At 39.6% G+C, this 24,293-nt stretch overlaps 1 protein-coding gene across 1 annotated transcript in view; it reads right to left on the reverse strand.

Annotated features, from left to right (window-relative positions):
• OSBPL10 (oxysterol binding protein like 10) overlaps nucleotides 1-13,290 on the reverse strand; it is a 126,146-nt gene extending 112,856 nt beyond the window's left edge. The window contains exon 1 of the mRNA XM_075493204.1: nucleotides 12,870-13,290. Coding sequence (XP_075349319.1) covers nucleotides 12,870-13,174 — 305 coding nt within the window. The 5' untranslated portion in view covers nucleotides 13,175-13,290. The remainder of the gene's footprint in view (nucleotides 1-12,869) is intronic.
• Nucleotides 13,291-24,293: the final 11,003 nt, after the last annotated feature.

A 24,293-nucleotide genomic window follows, 5' to 3' on the forward strand; every position in this document is an offset into this window, starting at 1 on the left:
TAGGTCATCAGAGTTACAATGCCAATACAAAGCTTCTGTATTCAAGAATCTGGCTTCCTGATTTTTTTCTTATAACTGCCTCGCATTCATCTAGCTATTTTTGGCTTGTGGACATATGTACATTACTCATATAATTTATGTGAAAGAAACACATAATAACAAGAACTGATTACCACCTGTGAAAGCAACACAAAAATTTTAAAGGTAATTTCCAGGTAGAGAAACACATATGCATGATGCCAGGAGACAGCAGTCCTCAAACCAATTCTTCATTCCTCCCTCACTCTACACTGTACTTCTTATATAATTCACTGAGGGTTTACTCTCTATAGCTGTTCTAGACACAAATTATTATGATATATTCTAAGTGAATAAATGGACTACCAGGTACTTTCTAGCAGACAAATGCTTTCTGAACACATCTGTTTGGACAGTAATTTTTGTGCAAGTTGATGGAAAAAAACATCTGTTTTTAAATTTATTCTGTGTTTTTACTGTAGTGTTTATAGCAGCTGTTATTTTTCACTTTCAAGATGCAGATAATTTATCATCTAGGTTCTCAAAATTGAACCACATGAATGTTGGCATTTCTCCCAACTGCAAGTTTCATTTAAAATATTATTTCACTGACAGAACCTGTTGAACAAGTAATATTCATTCCATTCTCATATACAAGAACCTGAGAACTCACATTCTCATAAACTAGGGGTTGAGAACTCAGCTATGTTACACTAATGCCATTTTTTGTGAGCTGCATATATTTTTAATATATATTTACATAGAAGAAAAAATGCAAAAGGCAAGTTAAGGTCTTGCTTTGGGAATTTTTTAAGTTCTCAAATTTATGTCTTCCTTTCTGCTTGTTCTTCCTAGCTTTTGAATTTTATTTTTTTTTTAATCTATAGTCTAAATGTTCCTGGTTGGAAAGAATGAACATATCCAAGACCATGCAGTATTTTCTTTACGTATCATATGGAAGAAAATACAATACACAAAGTAAGGATCTTGCTTGTAAGATCAGCGTGCGGGCTTCATGTCCATTTCTTCTGCATCACAGCTAGCTCAAACAAAGCTTTGCAGATTACATGGTGCATCACCTTAGGACAGTTGGAACTTTTCGGCTTTCTGTGCCAATACTTTGCAGTCCAATAGTGTTTGCCTTGCCTTTACTCTTAGGACTATCAATTCATTGACTAAAATGAGAAGTTTCAGTTTCTATGTTTGGTCTTTATCCTGACAGTTGATATGCAGCCATCTTCACAACAGAGTATCTTGTCAACACTGTTTCTTAGAAACATATGTATAGAGTCCACAGAGTCCATGAGAGGGTGGTTTCATCAATATGTTGTGAGATATGCAGTGCATTAGCCATGATCCTTCTGAGGAAAGCGTATGTAGATTTGCAAGCAACAATTACTTCCAAAGACCTTTATGCATTAGGTCGCTGCTTTATATATATATTTCTAAAAGCGTCGCTCTACAAAAATCCAGATCCTCATTGTTTTAATCAGAAATGAAGAAACAATACGTATAACCTTTAACAGGAAAACAGTTTCATCATCACATATTCTTGAATTCCCACATAAACAATATCGTGTTTAAAAGGGCAAAGGTAAGTCTGGCACATTAATATATATCCAGGTGGACACTGTCAGTAGCTTCCTCTGGCTGCTATTCACATCAGTCATCTACTAACCTGAAATGAGCTCTGCTACAGAAGGTGGCAGAGGAAAGAAAGCAAAACCAAAAAAATCCTCATTGCACTACGCATTCTGCAATTTAGAAAATTATAATTTCCTCTCTGCTTCTTGTGTGCCATTCTTAATGGCAGTATTAAAATTAATAAATAAGAGCAAATTATCTCACTTGGGTTTCCAAGACTTCATTCTGAATTCATGTTACATGATTTCTAGATTTTTTTTTTAAGTGGTAAAGGTCTATCCTTGTGCTGTCTTCAGCTCAGTATATACTTCTTTCTCTCCTCTGTTTTTTCCTTTCCATGGCTCCCTTTCCCTCCATCAGTCCTCCTCCAGAGGCTTTAACTCCTTCTCTAAACCTCTCCCACCATTCTACACCTCTTCGTTCCTCCCTTGTTCTATTGCCAAACTACCCTTTCCTTGCACTTGCATAATAAAAATAAGATCAAGTTTGACACATGAACCCAACAGTCACAAAATCAAAGCATATTAACCAGGTAAGATAAAACACAGGCAACAGAAGGAGGAAAAAAGGAAAGGAGGAAAAAAGGAAAGGAGGAAAAAAGGAAAGGAGGAAAAAAGGAAAGGAGGAAAAAAGGAAAGGAGGAAAAAAGGAAAGGAGGAAAAAAGGAAAGGAGGAAAAAAGGAAAGGAGGAAAAAAGGAAAGGAGGAAAAAAGGAAAGGAGGAAAAAAGGAAAGGAGGAAAAAAGGAAAGGAGGAAAAAAGGAAAGGAGGAAAAAAGGAAAGGAGGAAAAAAGGAAAGGAGGAAAAAAGGAAAGGAGGAAAAAAGGAAAGGAGGAAAAAAGGAAAGGAGGAAAAAAGGAAAGGAGGAAAAAAGGAAAGGAGGAAAAAAGGAAAGGAGGAAAAAAGGAAAGGAGGAAAAAAGGAAAGGAGGAAAAAAGGAAAGGAGGAAAAAAGGAAAGGAGGAAAAAAGGAAAGGAGGAAAAAAGGAAAGGAGGAAAAAAGGAAAGGAGGAAAAAAGGAAAGGAGGAAAAAAGGAAAGGAGGAAAAAAGGAAAGGAGGAAAAAAGGAGAAAAGAACACAAAACCCACACTACACCTTTTGGTGTGGAAGGCAAACCTTCCAGCTAAAAAAAAAAAAAAAAAAAAAAAAAAAAAAGAAAAGAGAGAGAGAGAGAAATCTCTTTATTCTGTTTTCAAGAGCAGGAGTTTCTACGAAAAGTTTACTGTGATAAGGCACAAAAAAAAACCCCAAAACCAAAAACACCAGCCACCTTCAGGAGAGGTTTTTGTGACAGTGCAAAATGCCCAAATGCTTGCAGCAATGAATAACACATTTTTTGCTTCTCCATCTTGCCTCCACTTCGGTATCTTTTTCATGATCGATTTTGTTATCTTCCTCCTATCACCATGATAAAAGCAGTATGGAGAAACATGATACTACTCTTCTTCAATTCCCTGCCAGCTCCAAATAACAGCAACAGACAACAAATTGGCCATTTCCCCTCTTCCCCTCCCTCCCTTTTTTTTTTTTTTTTTTAATTTTATACATTTAAGGAGAATAATAGCAGAATGCCTGGTCTTGCCTGAACTAGCTTAAACTATTATCCTTTTACTAGGAAGGTTTTCTCCATATTCCAAAGCCAGAAAAACACACACACCTCTCTCCTGGTGAGGTTAAACATACTACTCTGACTCCAGTGCGTAGATCTTCCCACAGTGTGTCTGTGTCCCTTACATAAAAGCCTCATCCTATGTCAATTAAAGACATAGCAACCAATACAGCGGTAAGTGGCAGTGTGGTTCACAATTCTGTACATAAGGTAAACACAGAAGCTTTATCAACACAGAGTCCCAACTCACATTTATGCACTTCCTCTAACTTTTAAATATACTGTTGAACGCCCTAGACAAGTTGTCCATTGACAATTCTTAACTGTGCTCCAAGCCCATTCTCAAGCAAATCAAATAATCATTACTGACTTATTTTATAAAAAAAATCTTGGGAACCTCATGAAAGGCACACTATATAAGGCGCGACTCTTAATATTGTAACAGGTAATCTCTAAAAGGCTGTGTAGTTGAAGCAAAGCCATTTCCCAGGTCACTGAGAAATATGTACTTGATATATGAACTTGTAGCAGTAACTTAATCAAAACCACAGAAAAATATTAATTTAGGGATTTCAACTTACAACCACCCAACTGATAGCCTAAGGTCCTTCCAGTCAACTACCTTAAGGCACCTGCAAATGCTGTACGACACTCTTGAGTGGGTGCACTGGACTAAGAGATACACAATAGCAACCACATTTAGCCTGTGGAAGGGTCCTGAAACAAGCACCAAGCATACAGCACTTAATACTACATATCAGTGCAGTCCAGTCTTTCATTTTGAACACTAGTACTCCAAATTTTAAACCGTAATTTTATCAGAAAGATACTACCAACAAAATTATTAGGTTTCACCAAGCATATAGTGAATGATTCAAAATGCTAAGGTTCATCAATACTTGGTGCAGCCAGCTCCTTTCCACCAAAACCAATGGGAAAGTTCCCAAACTGAAGGATACTACACTGTGCAAACATTTTAAAAGGTATAAATGCAACAGCCTAGTTAATTGCATAGGCCTCTCAGACTATCCAATGCTCAATAAAATAACGCAACAGCTGATACAGTACATTTTTTAAACAAACAAAAGATATTTAAAGCAAGATAATTAACACCAATCAGTATGCATTTACTAAAAACAAATTTCCTCCAGAAAACCTGCTAGGTTTCTGATATCACAAGTTTGCTTCATAATATTAACAGCATTGAAGCAATGTTCTAATGCAGGCAGCACTGACTTTTAAGTACAATTAAAAAAATGAACAAGACACATTAAATGCACTGAAAAACAGTTAAAAGATGGAGCCAGCCTCAAAATATAACTCAATGAGGATCTTTGAGTGAATGTATTTCTAATAGGGTTCCTTGGCAATCAGTTCTTAGCTTTGGATTGCTTAGCAATGACCTAGATGGAAAAAAAAAATTTCCATAAAGATTGCTGATGACATGAAAACAAGCCATCATCAGCAAACAACGTGCATTCCAACACTGTCAAAATAAAATCATACATCTAATGACAAAAAAGTCATAACTACAAGATAGAGGATTTACATGGAAAAGCACTGACTCACAGAAATTCAGGGTAAGGAAAATCTACTGATTATTTTGTCCAAGTAATTCTTCCAACTAATAATCAGTTTCCTCAACTATATTTTAAAATTGTATTCTGTAAACAAATCATTAACTACTATTTTTACCCCCCTCAAAAACAGGGCATGCACACACCATGAGAAAGCCCAAGAAGTATTACTGGGGATACGCAAAAACATGCTAACCGTGGAGAGAGCATACTGCAGGGAGACAGCTCCCACAGCACTCCTTTTCATCACCTTCCCATCCAAAAAAGGATAGTTAAGTGCTACTCCTTCATTTTGACACTTCTGGCGCTCATTTTGGTAGTACTACACCATACATTACTGGATCAAGTAGTATACCGGATATCAGGAGAAAACAGCGTAACAAGCACCAGGGTGTTGTGCCACTGACAGCTTAAGCAAAGCAAGTAGGAAATAACAAGAGTGTGGGTATGAAGATACCTGTCCGGAGAACCCAGGCAGCACCAGGGAACATGAGGTCTCAGTGTTGTGTGCAACTAGACTAACAGTTAAACTTACGAGGCAAAATTAACAACCTAGTTTTTAAAAAATAATGATGGAGACCTAAAAAACTAATGGTCTTTGAACTTTTTAAGCAGGGAATATCAAGTTGGAGGAAACGGGATGCATTACCCCTGTATTTGATCCCCAGTGCAACCACAACTGAAACCGTACACAGTTCTGATGTCCACATCTGAAGAACAACATTGAAATACCAAACAATAATGAGAACTATCATACATTAATAAAATCACTGGGAGATCTGACTTGCAGCAAGAAAACTCCATTGATCTGGATACTTCAAATATAGACAAAGGATAACCTAGCCTGCCCAAAAAGACTGTACATAGAAATTAAATCTGATAAGAGGTATCTTCAGTCTCATACATAACCAGCATAATGAGATTCAGTGAAAAGTCAAAGGCTGACATCTATTAAGACAACAGGCAATTTTTTAAGTAGTGATTAAAGCTCGGCAAATTGTTCCCATAGCTATGGTAGAGAATCCTCTATCACTGGAAAAAAAATTCTCAGATATATATCCAAAGAGAAACACAAGTCTAGGTGGAACAGAAACCACAACAAATTCTATGGCTTGTGCTACAGAACTGGGTAGTTAAGGACCTACATTCTTCAATTTTAAATTACCTACTAATTAAATGCCATCTTGGAAAAAGAAGTGCAGTAGCATTCAGACAGCACTGACTGAAATATTTTCATATGCAACAGTTAAATACTAAGCCAACTTTGCCTCCCTGGATTAGGTTCCAAAAGGTAATCAGACATCTCGGTAAGATATCCACAAAAGCCTACAAGATCTAAAGCACAATGCCAAGATACTTGAAAATAAAGTTGTGGAAGTGTATTAGGACCAAAGAAACAAACTCAGCATTTTTAGTTGAACCAAATTCAATACTTTTTGTTTCATCATTCATTATAATACATATTTAACAAATAAAATTTTACATTAAAAACCAACAGTTATGGCAATTTTTAGCATCCTTTTCACTTAGAAGGTTCAGCCTTTTAAATACATCATAAAGAACAAAGTAAGACTATTAGGAGAAGCTAAAGCCCAAATACATTCTTCTTATTAAACAATTGTTTTTAAATATAAAATGACTGGGGAAATCTTTTGAACACTTTTCTTATATACTCATGAAAAGACTCCAGGGACATTACTTAGTTTAACAGCTTACTGTCACTTCTCCTACATGAATAAAATCCATATTCATAAACTGGTGGGTTTTTTTAAACGAGACAGCAAGTGCATGTGCGCTCCCTCTAACCACATTTATCATTGCGTTGCTAAGCACAGAAATCACCATTCAAAAAGCCAGCAGCAAAATGAGCTAGTAATAACAAAACCCAGATAAGGGTAAGTGCATGCTTCAGTGTTAGTGCCAACTGCCACTTATTTTCACCGTCTGAAAACTAAGTGTGACATCTGGGTGAAAGGAAGACCACGCTCTATTTTGCCTGTCACTTCATTCCCTCTGGTACAAGACTGCTGCTCAGCTCTGAAGTGCACTTGCAAATCTCAAATATACTGCCTGAGTGAAAATGCCCGAGTCTCATTTGTTTTAAACAGATTTTTCCTACATTATCATCAAGCATCTTATGCATTAGATTATTATGTATTATATGAATTTATCCTCTGCATAAGCATAAACAGCCCTGACACCATGTGACACAAGCAGCTGAAGAACAAAGAACTTGGGTTACCTGCCTGGGTACAAGAGAAATGTCCATAGCAGTTCTCCAAGCAGAATCCTATCTCCACAGTGCAAACCAATTCCTTAACCACAAGACCATCCTTTTCAATTTCAACCTGAGGTTCAAAGTTGTCTTCTTCCAAGTGTTTCTTGTAAGCATCACTGAAGGGCAGAGAATGATGGATTTCTCAGCCTCCTTCTTACCTTGTTAAAATTCTTTCTCTGACTTCACTGTTTGAACAGCCTTCTCCATTCTCCCAACAGAGCTGGTTTAGAGGCAACAGCAAAAGCTATTCAAACTAAATCAACCAGTTCGTGACTAAACCAGTTAGGTTTAATCAACCACTAACTAAACAAAGACAAAGTGCATCTTAACTGAAAGTTCTAATTTTCCTACAAAGAAATTAGGGATATACATTTATAGAGATTACTTTCTTTTTTTAACTTTTGTTTGTTTGTTTGTTTTCTTTAAGTGTGCATTAATGATACTTACAGGGAAAAAGTTTCAACAGCAAAAAGTGAAGGAAGGAGAGGAGGAAAAAAAGAAAGCTTACATTAGAAGGTGATTATTTTTGCTACACAGATTTTAGGATTAAGAAAAAAAGATTAGTGCCTTAATCCAAAACAGAACTTATTAATAACTGATTTTTGACATTTTAAATTCCAAGTTTATCTGAAACTAATGACATATATCTTAATTTCAATAACGCAAGATATGCGACTCCTGAGTGTTCAGCACAGAGAATATCCTGTTCATTTGTCCAAAAGAACTAAAACATGTTGTTTTTAAGTAGTTTTCTTCTATTCCACATTGCCTCCTACTACAAACAGAATCTACATGTGAACGGACAACACAGTTTCTAGTAAAATCTATTTTGCAAGTAAAATCCTTAATAGAATGTTAGCCCAATGTTATCAAAATGCCTTGAAAATTTAAAGTTGCCACAATTCCTAATAAATTATAATCAAGGTTCCAAAATTTAAGGAGCAATTTCCAACGACAGAAGAAAGAGAGAAGGTTGCATCTCCAGCTCCTTAGAATAGAGTCTCCCCCTTTCCAAACTCTACAAATAAATCCTGGAAGGTATTACAACACAACACAAAGCCCCATATAGGTATGCCAGAAACACACCAAGGCAAAAAGATATGCAGTGGAGGGGTTGGTGTTACTCTGATTCTAATAAGAACACAAAAAATTCCCATTTCAGCGAACTTCACAAACATTACATAAGCACATGGTTATTTTCTCCTTCTCAGATACTGTCTACTGTTAGAATCCTGACAGTATGGTTTAGTCTATATTAAAAAAAAGTTTCTTTCTCTAGGACACACTTCCCTCACAGCAGCTACAGTGGTATACCTATAGAACTATAGTCATAGTTTGTTCAGTAACCATCTACTCATTTTTTACACTGGAAAAAGGCCACAATTCATTGCTAGAACATCTTGACTGGTACCATTGAAGAATTAGCAACTACTAGAGGTGTTAACTTCCTCAAAGCTCCACAAGCAGATGTGTCAATCCCAAAATTCTGCAAAAGATGGACTAGCTAATTCAGAAGGAGGCAGAGGGGGATTATTACCGTGTTTGAAGTATCTTCATCGATTCCCCTGCTAAGAGGTCACAACCTCTTTCACCAGAATATATATAAAATTTTAAAAAACAATAATAAAAAAAATTACATGTAGATTTTTGTAGGTGCTACAGCACAAAAAAGTGTTGACATATTTTGTTGACAAACTTAGAAAACAACTCTCCCGTAACAGCTGCGGTCAGAGCAGCATAACCTCTGGGAGACAAAGAAGGCAGCCCCTAAAGCAGCACTAAAGACTGCTGGTTCTTCTGGCAGTATCCTAGCTGCTGCTGGGGACACTGGAAAAAAGGAAGGGCCTTTCTGTGGTGGCAGCAGTCAGATTGCAACTGCTCTCCGCAACTACACAAGCAAAGAGACCACACCACAGCATTGTGAAGCCCAGTAAGAGACTGAGCACAAAAAATCCTCAAATTGCCCCAAAGTACACTTTTTGTTGACATCCAAGGAATGCAGCCAACCCCCAAAAGAAGTCTGGTGGTGCCCAAGCACAGTAAGTTCATCGGGCACAATTCATGCAGACTGGTAACACGATATATTTCTCAACTGAGAGAGGAAACAGGAATAGGCCAAAGTAATGCTTTAGAAAACACCTGGGCTATAGAATAATTTACACAGAGCAGTTCAGCTCAGAAAAGTAACAACAACATCCATCAGCTGGGGCTCCACTTGTTGTTGTTACAAATCCAAATTTAAGCCCCAGCCCAAATGCAGATGATCCAGGGGCTTATACATGCCTGCAAGACAAAACCCTACAAGCACAAGTACTAAAAATATTTTCAAGGAAAAAGTGGGGAGGAGGGCGCAGACCACATGTGAATTTCACACCACCTTGGGCAAATGGAGTTTTAAGACCTTTTACAACATTTTGCTGATCTATTCAAAAACAGGATAATAATGCCACAGGCAATAAGTATTTCATTAATATCAAATTAACTCATACAAAATAGATTTTGCATAACATGAGAGACATATTTGTCCATCAAACCCACACAACTCCCATTTAAAATACAAGCTACTACTCTCCCATACATGTAGAACAAGTAAATCCCAATAGAAATGCTTTGTAACAATCCTTCAATTCTGAGAACATAATTATTTGTAATTTCATAGTAAAGACAGTCAGATGCCCGGATGTCTCAGGCCAGACACAAGTGTTCTTATGTCGAAGTGTCTGCATTTTAGATTAAGTTCCACTCTCTGCTCTCATACCTGTGTAAATCCAGAGAAAGTTACAGACTTTAGTGGAGACCTCTAGATGCCCAGCCCCCTTAACATCTTCATCACACCACAAACCGTCTCAAAACAATCAAACAAAAAAAGCAGTGTTTCCTTCTGCTTGTAATAAAGGTGAACAAGAACCTCACTCATTCCAAATCAGATGTTCCTGAACCTGCTACAGCAGAATAGATTTCTTTAGTAATAGACAACAAACCCTCAGAAATTCTTCAAATAAGAAGCACTGCAGCTCTCCTGATTGACTGAATTTGAGGCCTTTGGTTAATGCTTATAAATGCAGTGTTACGCTTCAGTATTCATATTCAGTTGCCTCATCCAAAGTAAGACTGTCTTGCATACACCTGTTAAAGGACAATTGATAAAAAAGTGTCACTAATTTATAATAATTCAAATGACAGTAATTTCTTTAGACTTGTAGAGGCTACTCTGCACAGTAAGTGTTGGATAACCTAGGAAAGCCTTTCAACTTCAATACCACATGGCATAAGCTAACATTAAATACATTTAAATCATTTAGGCTAATGGATAAAGAGCTTTAAAGAAGAACATTCCAAATCTATTATCACTGAACTGTTACTTCTCGCTTTATTCTTCCATTTTATTTATATTCACGCCATCTGTCTGTATTGATCATGAGGTTAAACAATCTTGTGTTTTTTCAGATGAAGTAAATTCAAAACTAATTTGTATGATCATTCAGTAGCACATACACTCTTGATTGATTTGCAGGTGCCAGCTATGAAGTCACTTACCAAAACTTACAGACTGAGCTCCAATTCACAGAAAACATACTCCATGACAACTATTCAGAAGGCCAAACAGACAACCACACTCGAATCCACAGATCACTACTCATTTATTGGACATTACAAGACGACCAACTTCTGTAAGCCTCAAGCTTCAACTGTTCTGTTTAGAAGTTGTATCAGATTCCCCATCCCAAACAACCAATACATACATCGACAGAACAGAATAACTGAACAAACTAAAGTTACTTAGCAAAAGAGCTCCGTGTCATCATAAACCATTTGCTCAAATAGCCAGATTTACAGAAAATAAAATTGGCAATTGACAAAGCACGATAAAGCAGCATTAAAAAAGACTGCTAAAAATAAACGGACAATAATTTCCAAATGCTATGGTAGAATTGTTTAAGTGACTTTATCTTTTTTCCCCTGATGTTTTCAGATAAAAGTTTCTTGGACAGGCACAGATTATACATGCTATTTCAAGCTGTCGGCCTTATTTAATCTGTTCTGAAATACAAGAAACAGGCAGTTCTAGACTCAAAGATTTATAAGCAAAAACCTCTGTTTTGTAATTTCATCAGACTACATGAAAGTGACCCTTAAAATCACTCACAGTAAAAAGAGTTGCCGCTTCTACAAAACGAGATGGAGGTGTCGCGGGGGGGGGGGGGGGGGGGGGGGGGGGGGGGCTTTTTATTTTTAGTCATGCATTTTAGTCCTACATTTTAGGTATCAAATGTGTTTAATTGGTTTTTAAGCAAAACTACAGGAGGACTGCACAAATCAACAAAAAGATACAAGTCTAATGTAAATCTAGCACAGAAGTGCAGTAACCAAATGACAGTAAAGGGCCTTCTCTATGTCTACACTGAAGCAGTCTAGTTTATGGAGATGAGTGTGTATCCAAATCATACCAGACATATTTATTATCACTCATAGCTGGCGTACCTATGCATGTCCTCCAGTGTATGGAATTAGACCAGCTCCTGAAACTTTTCAGAAAGTATTGCTACAATACTGCTACCACTGATTTAGCCCCACACAAGTCAGCATCATCGGCATTTCTGCAATTTAACTCTGTCACTTATAAATACTTTAAAATTACTGTCAGAACACCAAGGACCCAACCATTTCTATGTTCTTACTGCTTGGGATCACTTAATATACGCAACAGCAAGTTTTGGTAGGTTTGGGATTGTTTTGTTTTTTAAAGGTTTGTAAGTCCTATAAATGTTCTCTCCGTAGCATTTGCTTCTCTTCAAAACCGTCACTGTGATACCTTGTATTAAAAAGTCAAGTTTTAGATACCCATCCTCATCCATCCACTAAGAGGACAAAGTTTAATAATGAGAAGTAAAACACTAATAAGAAATCTCCTCTCTTGGTTTCAACAGATCCCAACACAGCATTATTAATTCCAGCCTGGCTTCAACTCTGTAAAAAATTTTGCACTGAGACACCAGATTCAAAACAAGACCTTCCCCGGGACTTCCACAGATGCACATCAGCCTGTCCACACCCAACAAATTGCAGGACCAGGGCCTGTCACCCTATCAACATAAACTAGGACTCGTCAAACAGGAAGGACATAGCGACAGAAAAGATCTTCATAAACACACAGGTAACTGTTTCCACTTTCCCACCCCGTAGCAAAAAAATAACAGCAATAATCACAAGCGTGGCATTTTTCCCATTTATTTTGGAAGGCTCTCACCCAGTTTTTCATTCTTTAGTTATCCAAGATAACTTCACAGAAGAAGGAAACTAACGTGATAGAAAAGGAGCTTAAAAACGGAACACTGCCGGGAGAACAGCATGTGCAGCGCTATTCCTCCCCTGCCCCCGCCCGCACCTGCGGCAGCAGCTCTGGGGGCCACCGCTCCGGCCGCGCTGCCCTGCGCCCGCCGACCCAACCACCGGGCCGTCCCCCCCCGCCCGGTCCTTATGCCCAACTGCTCCTTGGGTTGGGAAAACGAACAAGTCAAACAAAATGAAGGAAGGCGGGCGCGGAGGGGAAGGGAGCCTAGCCACGGGCAGGGCTGGCGGCACAGCCCGGCCTACCTGCCCGCGGCGGCCAGGGAGGGGTCGAGGCGGGGCGGCGGCACCAGCTGCCCGGACACCATCTTGGGGGCGGCTGGGGGTGAGGAGAGGCGCCCACGGGGAGAGGACACGGCCCCACAGCGCCGCCGGGGGCCGGCCCGGCGGTTTACCTGCTCTGCCAGCCCTGCAGGAGGTTGGTGTATTTGCTGAGCGTCCCTTCCAGTACCGGCTCCCGCCGCCTGCCGCCGCCACCGGGCGCCTGCGCGCCCCCGGGGCTGGCAGCCGCCGAGCTGGGGCTGCTGCCGCCGCCGGCCCCTCCGCTTCCATCCAGCCTCCCCGCGGCCGCCGCCCGGCCCGGCAGCCCGCGGCTGGCGGAGGAGGACGAGGGAGATGAGCCTGCCGACGTGGGGCGGCTGCTGCTGCGGCTGCTGCTGTTGCTGCCGCCGCCCTCGCTCACCGCTGCCGCCTTCTCCATGAAGCCCCGCGGCGGAGACTGCGAGCCCGCTCCGGACGCGGCTGCCGCCCGTGCCCGGCAAAGCCCTGACTCACAGGCGGCGCGGAGAGGGGCGGCGCCCGAGGGAGAAGGGGCCGGGCCGCGCCGGGCGAGGGAACCGCCGCGCCGCCTCCTCCCGAGTTGCTGAGGGGAGTTGGGCGGCGGTTGGTGCCCCGCGGCTCGGTGGGCTCCCGCCGGCCGACCCCTCGGCCGCCCCGCCTGCCCGAGCCAGGGGCAGGGCGCTGCCCTGCCGGCGGGAGCCGGCCGGCCGCCGCGGGCCGCGGGAGCCGCGCAGGGCCCTGCGCGTGGGCGGGTGCCACGCACACGGACACGGAGACACACAGCGAAGGGGGAAAGGCATGCCATACACACAGACTGCATGGTGCAGCGAAATGGCACACGGGACTGCCCACGCGCCCCGAGCAATGACGCGCACGCACATGCCGTGTGACACAGGGAGGTGACCCCAAAGGAAAGAGTGCCCAGCAGGCAGGCTGTGGGGCGGACGTGCAGACCCATAGGCACGCAGGCTGATGGCACTGGGAGAGGGTGTCTCGCATGCCAGGCCCTCGCGTGTGCGGCAGGGAGAGAGGAGAGCCCAGCACGCAGGGCCGGGCAAACACCGTCTCCATCCCTGACAAGGGCTCACACGCACACCGCGACACACGCACGTGAGGAGCAAGGAAAGCAGTGGCTCCACGCAGGGTGTACACATAGAAACACCGCCACAGAGGAGGATGCCCAGGCTATAAACCATATGACTGACACTCACAAAAGCTGTGCCCACCCGAGCAGAAAGCACAGCACCGGAGAGGTGATTTCTTGGTACCGACTGATGCACATCGCTGCCCATTACCACAGAGCGTGACACCACGGAGATGACTGTCCATAGTATAGTACACCAGCAGCACAGAGCAGTGCCCACACACAGAGAAAAATCGAGAGGTAGGTGGTGTGCCCAGCAGTCAGGAACACAACAGTCTTGCCCAACACACAGCATATACTGCTGCACATAATGTGTATCAATGTACCAGATCAGTCATATCATTCATTCAGAGTTTGCAAAAAATATTATTGTGGGTTAAGTCACATCTCCTGAAAACAGGATGTAACCTCAAGATCACTGTAAAAAGCTAAGCAGATCCTTGTACAGTCAGCTCGGTACAAAGCTATGTGGTTACATACGTTCAAATCACTTCTGTGGCCATCCTTGCTGCATTAGCCAAGTGCCCCAGTTTTGTTACAATATGTATCCTCGCAGCATACCAGAGACGACGTAGTTATTCTTGTTGTCATTTTATAATTGGAGACCTGAAATACACAGGAGCTCAGAGAGTCTATGACAAAATACGAACTGAGCTTAGCTCCTGTGCTTCAACCCTGTGGAAAGTTTTACAGTCCTGTGTACTAGAGATTTTCTGAGTGTACTGAGTATCATGTGGCCCCTGTGTTCTGCGCCTCAGAAGATACTCAAACCATCCAAATCCACACACAGTTAGAGGTCTACATTCCCCATATAAATCAGCAGAGCTCCTAACTTAGATTCTCCCAGTTTTCTCTCTGGAAAATCCTACCATATGTGTTGTGGTTGGGTAGCTGAAATGTTGGGCAACCTGATCCTGAATTTTGGGTGGTTAAACTTCTCATATTGTGGCTAAATACTGAGGCGCTGCAGTCTGGAAACTTGAATTTTAATTTAGTATTTCATTGGTGGAACATTTAACGCAAGTCTCTTGCACTACAAAGATTATGAACTCAGTTATTTTTTAAAACAAAATATTTTAGAGTAACTACTTTTCCAAGTCAGAGCTATTACTTAAGATGTTCATGTAAAATTCCCCAATCATTGTTTACTATGGAAAGAAACTCCATGACCACCATCTGAAAATCCTCATTGTTAGGCTCAGCTCCACTACTTCTGATGACCACAGTTTTCAGAAGACACTGGAATGCACAAGGCATGCTCCTTCAGGAAGCTCAGACCTGCTCACTCAAGATAAGGATGTGACCCCTTCATTTCTCCTCATAATCAGCTACATTGACAGCCCAGAATGGTGGAACAAAATGCTTTAATGAAAGAACAGTGTCATCACACCAGGCACTGCAACATATTACCTATATGTGTTCTACATTACAGGTAATGAATGTAATTTTTTCTGCCTTCCACAGAATTTATTGGAAGAGAATTATGTCAGGAAAAGAAGCCGCCTTACACAGGTATAGAGAAGCCTCTCCATACCTTTCTATACAATAAAACTCAAGTAACAATTGTGCACACATCAGGGAGTTTCTGAAATGAAAGGGACAACAAGCTGTAAGTATATTATGTCCCCAGGAGAATTTCACAAAATCCCAAAACATTCTTCACTGCTGCTAGAAGGATTACTGTGATGTGATAACATAGGAAGTCCTCTTACAGGTTATAAACTAGTTAGTAGACGGGAAACAAAGCACAGGAATAAATGGCCACTTTTTAAATAGAGGGAAACCACTACTCTGGGTTGAGATCTATGTTACTCAGTATCTTCTTAAATCAGAATCCCTTCATTTGCTCATAGTTAAAACTAGAATCAAGTGCAAAAAATAGGAGAAGGATCTCACAGTAGTGACTAAATCACTGATAAAATGGCAACCGAAATCTAATGTTGCTAAAAAACGAAGTAAAGCACATGGGGAGAAAATAGCTTTTACTATGCATGCATAATGATGATCTATAAATTAGCTATAGCCTCTCAGGAAAGAGATCTTGGAGTCATTTTAAATAGTCCTTTGAAAACCCCATCTCAGTGTTCAAGGGTAATCAAGCAAACAGCTGTGATGAGCTCATTAGGAAAACAGAAGTAACAGCATGCTGCTATATAAATCTATAGTACAGCCAGTGTCTGTATACTCTGCATTTATAATATTCCTTCAAAAAGAGAAAAGGTATAAACCCCAGCTTTTCTATGAGGAGAGAGCTAACTGAACAGGGTTTTCAGTTGGAAAAGAGACAACCAGCGTACAAAATGGTATTCAGGTTAATAGGAATGATTCTTCACTGATTCTCATGAAACAAGATCTATGGGGCAGCTGATTTAAAACAAGCACAAGAAAATCCTTTTTCACATGATTTGTACTTGTAAAACTCATTGTTATGAGATTATTTTGGATGTCAAACATCTAGAAAGATTAAAAAAGCAATTGTTTTTGAAGAACCTTTAAACAAGGTTGACCAAAGTGTTTTGGACGTACTCAAAGTTCAGAAAGGCCCTAAACTTCTGCCTTCTTGAAGACTGTTTACTTTATTGATGAAATAATCCCTGCACTGTTCTTGAGTCTTTCTCTAAGCACCTACTAGTGGATGGAATAAAGTGCTGGACTAGATAGACCTTTGGTTTAACCTATAGTGCAGATTTTTATATACTAAGGATTCCTTCCCCGTGGTTAACCAAAGGTCCTTTTGAGTCAAACATTGGCACTCTATGCAGCTTTTAGATTGTATTTAAGCAAAAGAATATGTAATTCTTCCCATCCCTTTTCCATTCCCAGTAGGTACATACTGTTGCAGTCTAACAGAGCTGGACAAACTTTCATGGCAATCTTGATTAATAGTGAGCCCCTATCCTCATTTATTTTAAGTTATTAATGTTCCTCAAAATGAGTGAACCTGTGTTCATTTTTTTTTACTAGCTAATGGTCTGTCCCAGTAGAGCTAGACTTCAGGGTAATACACACTGACTTAGTCTGATGCAATACTGTATGATGTATGCTTTGTTACAAGTATCCTTAATTAGCTGTTTATTAACAGCAACCTGCCTAATGAAGGTTCTCACTGTTTCCAAGGTAACACAGCTGCTATTTTACAGTTCTCCTCTAGAATGTTACTTTCACTCTCTGACCAAACCAAAATTTTGCCTCTTTCTTTAAGTACTCAAAAGAATCAAAATAACTCATTATTTATCCCACCTTTTAGAAAGCAAAACATCTGGTAAGATAAAAAATTCAATACTGTTTGCCTTTATCAGGAAACAGAGATGTTTCTCCATCCTTTGTTAAGCTACACAGTTTTAGCTTCTAGAACAATGTCAGCTCATAGTCCATTTGCCAATTTCTGTTTCCTGGTCATCTTGGTTTGGGTTTCTATACCTTTTTAATGCTCCCCTAGCAAACAGTTTTCTAGAATTACTTTCCAATTTCTTTTTCCACCTCCTCCCGCCACCAGATTTCCATACAACTTCTTACCATCATAATCACATGGAGGAATTTAACTATACAGTCTACAAAAGCTACTTCTGCCTGGTCTACATTCAAGCATTGAACCTATTCCATGGAAATGCCCCAAAGCTTGCTCAGTTTTACCATCTCCTCCTTCTTGCCCTACAGAGTCCTCCTGAGACACTGCTTCATTTCACATGAGCTTTGGAGACTAAAGCCACGTGTCACTAAATTGCAGGCAATACTTAGGGCAAAAACATTGTGTACCTCTATCACCACTGTCTATAGACATCAGCACTGGAATGAGTCAGACATGATCCCTAAAGTTCAGTTCATGCCACAGACACATCTGCACCAAGCCTGCTCTCACTAATGCTTCCCCAGTTGTCTGCAGCAACTGCCAGAGAGTGAATGCAGCAGGTGGAACAGTGCACAGCAGCAGCATGTCCTCTGGTCCTTCCTCAGATCCAGTTCCATAGATTCCTGGACTTGAAGGTCTAAAAGACGCAGTGACCCCTCTTAACCAGCCTTTTCCATAACACAGTACAAGAATTGTAATACATTTACTATGTTCTCTCATATAATGGTTTCACTTAGATTTAACCAGCATGTCATCCATGAGTAAAACACTTCTAACGTGAGGATTTCAAGAACATAGAGAAGCTACCATTAACTTTGTAGTCTGCCAACTTTAGCATTAGCTTTGCTGAATCAGTATGCATCTTATCCTCCCTCCCTGGTGCCTGTAAGCCTGCAACGTATGCTAAACATGCTTCTTTGCCACACTTCATCCTGTTGTCAGCAGCTTCTCATCCAGGTTTCTCATCCACCAGCATAACCATCCTCCTAAACCTCACTTAACTTAAAGCTGGTGACAGGGAAACAGTCAAGAGAGACACAGCATACGGCAAAAGTACCCAAACTACCTTTGCTGCCAGAAACAATCGAGCCCAGGAAACAGAGACTTGCATGCAGGGTAATTTACCACGAGTAGAGTAATTCATTTGGACTGAGGTTTGTGCTGCCACAGCTAGACTCTCATAGCTTCTTTACTCATCTACTGTGCACTGCTCTGTAATTTGCAGGTCAGACCAGTTGAAACAAAACTTGATCAAAATGTCTGAGCCTCTGGAATACAAACTTTGGGATGGTTAGCTGGAGAGAATTCTAGTTTATATTATGCACATTATATATATTTGCATTGGATGTCATTAAATGTGCATGAGGAAGAGATGTGTACGACAACCATGACAAAAGGTATTTTCTGCATAGATAGAATCAACCCTTTGAACTGCAACTGGAAACAAATAGGAATCCAGTGCATAAAGAAACTAAGTGAGCATAAGAAACTAAGTGAGCATAAATATCACTGACACTATATATTGTGTATTCTAGCTAGTGGGAACAGCCTTATTCTGTGCCAGCTAATGTTTGAACACTTGTTACAGGTAGTCGCAAATACAGTTCTTTAAAACAGATTCATTCATACACTGAGGCCAGAAGAAAATGCTGAGATTATCTAGCATAACCTGCTGGATAACAAAAACCCTTTTTGGTTTGATGTGGAATTACAAATAAATGTCAATATACCAAATCTTAACAGCGTGCAGGCATTTTCACCTGCTGTTTTTCTAGCTCTATAGTTAAACATTTAGAGATTTGAAAAGTACACTAGCCCACTAAGGGTCAAATTCAGATTCAAGATCAGGCTGAGTTTACTCAGTGCCACTCTCTTATATCGTATCTCAAACCCGTGCTCAAGCTCTCTTTTATCCCCCTTTTTTGGAGAGCTGAGTGGTTCTAGTGGAATCTGTCAGATTTCAACATTTATTATTTATAAGGCATGAGGCTGTATATCACTGTAAAAACACCCCGCTTAGTGTCCATCCACTTTCTAAATGAAGTATCTATGCACCTGTAATCTTATGCCTAATTTGCAAAACCATTTTTACATTCTAAAAGTATTGCTATAGAGCACTTATACTGCCGAGTGTATATGTATTGATCACATAATGCTAGCTTATGCCACTCGGGCTCTGATCTCATACTCCACCAACAGCAATTTGTATAGTTGTTTGATAATAGCATGCAGTATCTTACAGCTTAACAACCAGTCTCATTCAAATTGGACCAGTCTCTAATCCCTTTATTCACCCACAGCAGAGCTGTGTTTTACTCACATCACCTTTAAAACTACTATTTAGGTAGTGTTAGAATCCACCACACAATGGGATGACTTTTTAAAAAACAAAGGAAAGAACTATGCGCTAGAAATTACGAAACACAAACATTTTAGATTTTTTGGCACTGAGAAAGGGAGAAAAAATCAGTTAATAAAACTTTCTAATAACTAATTATGGAGAAAGTACTTTAGATTACTAATTTCAGACTCCATTCTGCAAGCAGTTTCATCTACAGAAACTTAATTGAAACAAATACAAGTTTCTAATGCAACATGACTGACTCCTTTTTTACCTACAAATCTGCATAAAAATTACTGCTAGGTACTTCAATATGTGTGGTTGAAATATATAGACATGGCAAAAGACAGAGTATGTTTGAAACACTTTCTGAAACTGCAGAACCTCGTATTAAAACAAGCATAATGTTCACTCCCTTTTTCATGACAATGTTTTAGAAGCTGGGCAGATTATAGAGATTTCCTACGTTTTTATGAGTAATGTTAACACAAAATGCAAGAATCTTAGAGCAAATCATGATACCTATATTTTAACTGCTTTTTACTATCAAAATAAATCTCTTGTAAATTCAATAAACTACTGAAATATATTTTGCCATTCAGTTCTAAATTTTAGCTCTCACCAATAAAACCAGTCAATAAGCATGTAAAAGGCAGTAAAACTTGGGGGTTTTTTACAGTTTGGGAGTTTATAGTCTCGGAGGTTATACTTTGATTAACTCCAGAATGTGTGATGTGTGCAATTATCCCATGCTAGGGATGACATTTTGTTTGCCAGGGTTCACCACCGAGTGATTTTAATTTGGCTGATAAAAGACAAATTATAATAGCTTGTGAAAAACACATTAACCAAAAATTTCTTACATATTACAATAAATAAGATTAGTTTAACAAAAAACATAAAAGGAGTGTGCTGTATATTGCCTAATTCATGCAAATGCTGGGCTAATTCTTTTGTGGTCTGCAGGATTCATGCTGATATAACAGAGGCAACATTATGTTCAGCAGGACCCCGCAGTACAGAATTTACTATTATCTTCACTGATTCTGAAGGACAGTAGAAACTGAGGTTTATAAAAGCCTGACAAGGTCATTTATCTAATCGTCTTCTGGTTGCTGGACAGAAAAAGACAGCCATCTTTTTTTCTCCCTCTTCTCCAGTGAATTTGCTTGTAATGCTTGCTCTCTCATATCACACACAGCCTTGACAGGAGTATCCAGCGGAGATAACCTCAAATATGCAAAAAGCTGAATTATGATTCTCTCTCTCTGGTTTCTAAAATTCAGCTGTCAGCTTTGGTCTTTGACTTTTGAGAGCCTATTCTGCAAAACTGAATGTGCATTCATACATGGCTCGATATGTGAGTATTTGCCGTAATTTCAAAGGTAGAAACAAATGTTAATTTTTTAGAATAAGCAAACTACAAGTTCAGGAAGCTGCCATTTTTCAGTTTAACCTTTCCTGACCTTGGTCTTTTCCATAGAGGATGCCTGGAACAGGCACTCCTTAGCTGCAGTTTCACAAATCCAGACATTCTAAACTCTGAGTTCTGCCAGCTTCAATCAATCATAAACTTCCCCCTACTATGGTGATACTGTGTTACAGCGTAAAAATAGGGCTATGCTTTCAGAAAATGAGATAGTATTAAAGTTATGAAAGTTGATAAAACAGATTCCAGACACTAACAACCTGAAATGACAATAAGAGGAAGAATCTAGGGGTTTGCACACACAGATGATTTTCTTCCTTCTTTGTAAGATACACAGGAGACTGCAGAAATTTGTTTTAATTTTTCTGACATCCTGTTTGTGTGAAATGAAGAAGGAATGTCTAATCTTGCTATCCTATTGGGGAAAAATAGGGACCAATTCTGGGGGACCTTGAAATCCTGATCAGGAGAGGTCAACTCCTAACTGACAAGACAGGCATTGGATCTCAAAAAAAAAAAATCTTCTCACAAATATTTGAAACTGTCATCAGAAATAAAAATTTAAACAAACAGTATAACAAAGCTTTGAAGGGTCTCAATAAGAACTTTCCCCATCCAAATTAGGTTTCACTTAATCTGAGGTCAAATTTAAAAATTCTGTAAATTCTCCACATAATTTTCAAAACACTTCATGAAAAACAAATAGAAAGGATCTGAGGTTTTAGTATACATATCAAATGGAATAGGAAAAGTCTTCAAAAGATCATGAACCTCCTTTTTTTTAGAAGACTGCTTGAAGAAAATCATCATCTAAAAGCTATAAATAACCTCATAAACAGCAAGTGCTTCATAAACTGGAATAAGGTCTTATTATTGGAAAACACAGCCCATATACTAATTTAATCTGATCCCAGATTCCTTCATGTCAGAAATCAAATTAATGTTGCTTTTAGTAGAGAAGAGCATAGAATTCTATTGCTGACAGGGGAAAATGGAGCTTATAGGCAGAAACAAAGACAAGAATCAGTCACTTTGAAAGAGTTTTAGATTTTTTCTTTGCTAAGAACAATGAGGACTGTCACACCACATTCGGAACACCAGCAAGGTCTTTGGCAGTTGCTATCGCCTTATTTTGCCAGCAAGATCTGTTCTAACCAAGTTTAGACAACACTTTGATAGCAACACAAGCTGCTGGTCTACTTTAGAATTCCCAGTGGAGGTGGAGCTGCTCCAGTGTCAGCCTACGAGTGTAATGGGGAGTTTGCCAAAAAAGGCTAGGTTAGATGCAGTCTTCAGAGACTGCACATAAACCACACGTGTCAAAATCCTGGCAGTTAACTGCCAGGAAGTTTATAACCCAGGGAGAAATAGAAGACAAGTCTCCTGACATAACCACAGGATTTTCTCACTCTCATAGAGCTTCAGAAGGAAAACTGATGTTGTTTGATGATGCAGTGCACCAGAAATAAGCCAGAGGTCATCAACCACAGACAGAGATAACCAAGCATTTCAGGGTAATTTGAATCTTAGGAAAATATTACAAAGGGAAACAGATCTAAGCAAGCCAACCCAAGCCATTGCACAAGAAAAAAGAAAGGTTTAAGGAAAAAAAATGCTTTCTCTGCATGAAAGTAAACTGATGCCCTGATGCCATAGGTTTTAAGATTATTTTTCTTTAGTTTAGTACTTTTGAGGAAAATACCCTTCTATCTACACAAATGTTATGCATAACACTTCTGACATGTTCCTTGCACTCAAGTAATTTTCCTCACAGAGTATAGGAACCATGTTTATGTATTCAGAGGTACTAATGTCCTTATTAATTTATAAATATGGGAAGAAATAGACAAAGCAATTTCTTTCCACTTTGTTTTTTCCTAACATTTCCCTAGTGTAAAATTAGCACAGTTCTCAAAAGTAGAAATTCTATGAAGTTGTTTAAATGCAGTACCGGTCCTCAGGCTTAAGTCTTGCTAAAAGAAAAAAATGAAAGTGAGGGAAAGGTAGAAAGATACTCTTGCATCAGTCTCTTTCTCAGGAAAATTCTCCACTTTAGTTCAAGTCAAGAGAGCTAAGGTTACCAACTTCTTTTTCTTTGGCCAAGAGCAGTTTGCTTCAACCTGGACTGGGGAGGTAGAAATAAACAGCAAGCAATATACAGTATCAGTTTACAAAAAAGGGATGAATATCCATTTGTAACATAGAACCAAGGCAGCACATTTTTCATTTACAATCTGTAGCACAATGAATTGATGCTTCTTCCTTGGAGAATAAAGTTATTTTCTTCTCACTAATGCTGTTCTTAGCTACCCAGGAATGCAGACGTGGCAGCACTGACCAGGAAGCATGTACCTTCCTGTTTCACTGGCTTCTGAACTTCCCCTACATTCTGTGTACTGTTAGTGGCACCTTTTGAGAAGAGCTGCACCTCTGAGAAATTTGTGCTATATAATAGAGAAGATCAAGAAATTCAAGCCCAACTGGAATCAAACCACTTAATGTAGTTGATCTCTGCTATGCATCCTGTGTCCCAGAGTCTACTTAATATTGCATAACATCAGAAATAAAATTAAAATATGTATCCTAAAGGCTCAGTCACAGCTCTAGCTCTCTAGAAATACAGCAGACAATGGAATGAAGTTCAAACACTGTTATACAGTGTATACAAAAGCAATAGGTATCATTAAAAGAAAAAACGACATTGAGAAGGTCACCTTTTTATGGTGGCTGCTGCTGAAATACATGGTACGTTTAGGCATCTCCTGTTAATATAGGTCAAAGGAGGCAGTGAAGCTGCAGCACAGAAATGTAAGAAGTACAATAGCTGTGCCATAAAATGAAACACAAAAATGTGGTTTTATCCAGGGTACAAGATTACCTTAGAAGTATCTGTGGCTGAATGAAAACTGAAGAATCAAATTTGTTTTCTCATGAAGGAAAAGAATACTGAAATCTAGGACACAACTAAAAAGCTTCAGAAAACACTTAAAAGACTGGCAGATTTAGAATTAAATCCAGGCACATTATTTAGAGTTAGCTCAAGATCTACTCAGTCCAGAACAAGGCTTCTAGCCGATGGATGGCAGTCTAATTCAGCAGACATGACTGAAAATTCAAAATGCCAGTAAAAAGACGACTCAGGTATGAAGCTCGCATCCGCAGGGTAATAAGGAATACGCATGCAAAGCTCAAAATCAAAGTCAAGCAAAATAACACAAGAAGCCTTACATTCTGTGATAGCCAGCACAATCTAGGAAAACATGTCACAAAACATAAG

This window comes from Mycteria americana, chromosome 2, assembly GCF_035582795.1.
Source record: "Mycteria americana isolate JAX WOST 10 ecotype Jacksonville Zoo and Gardens chromosome 2, USCA_MyAme_1.0, whole genome shotgun sequence".
NCBI classification, from domain to species: domain Eukaryota; kingdom Metazoa; phylum Chordata; class Aves; order Ciconiiformes; family Ciconiidae; genus Mycteria; species Mycteria americana.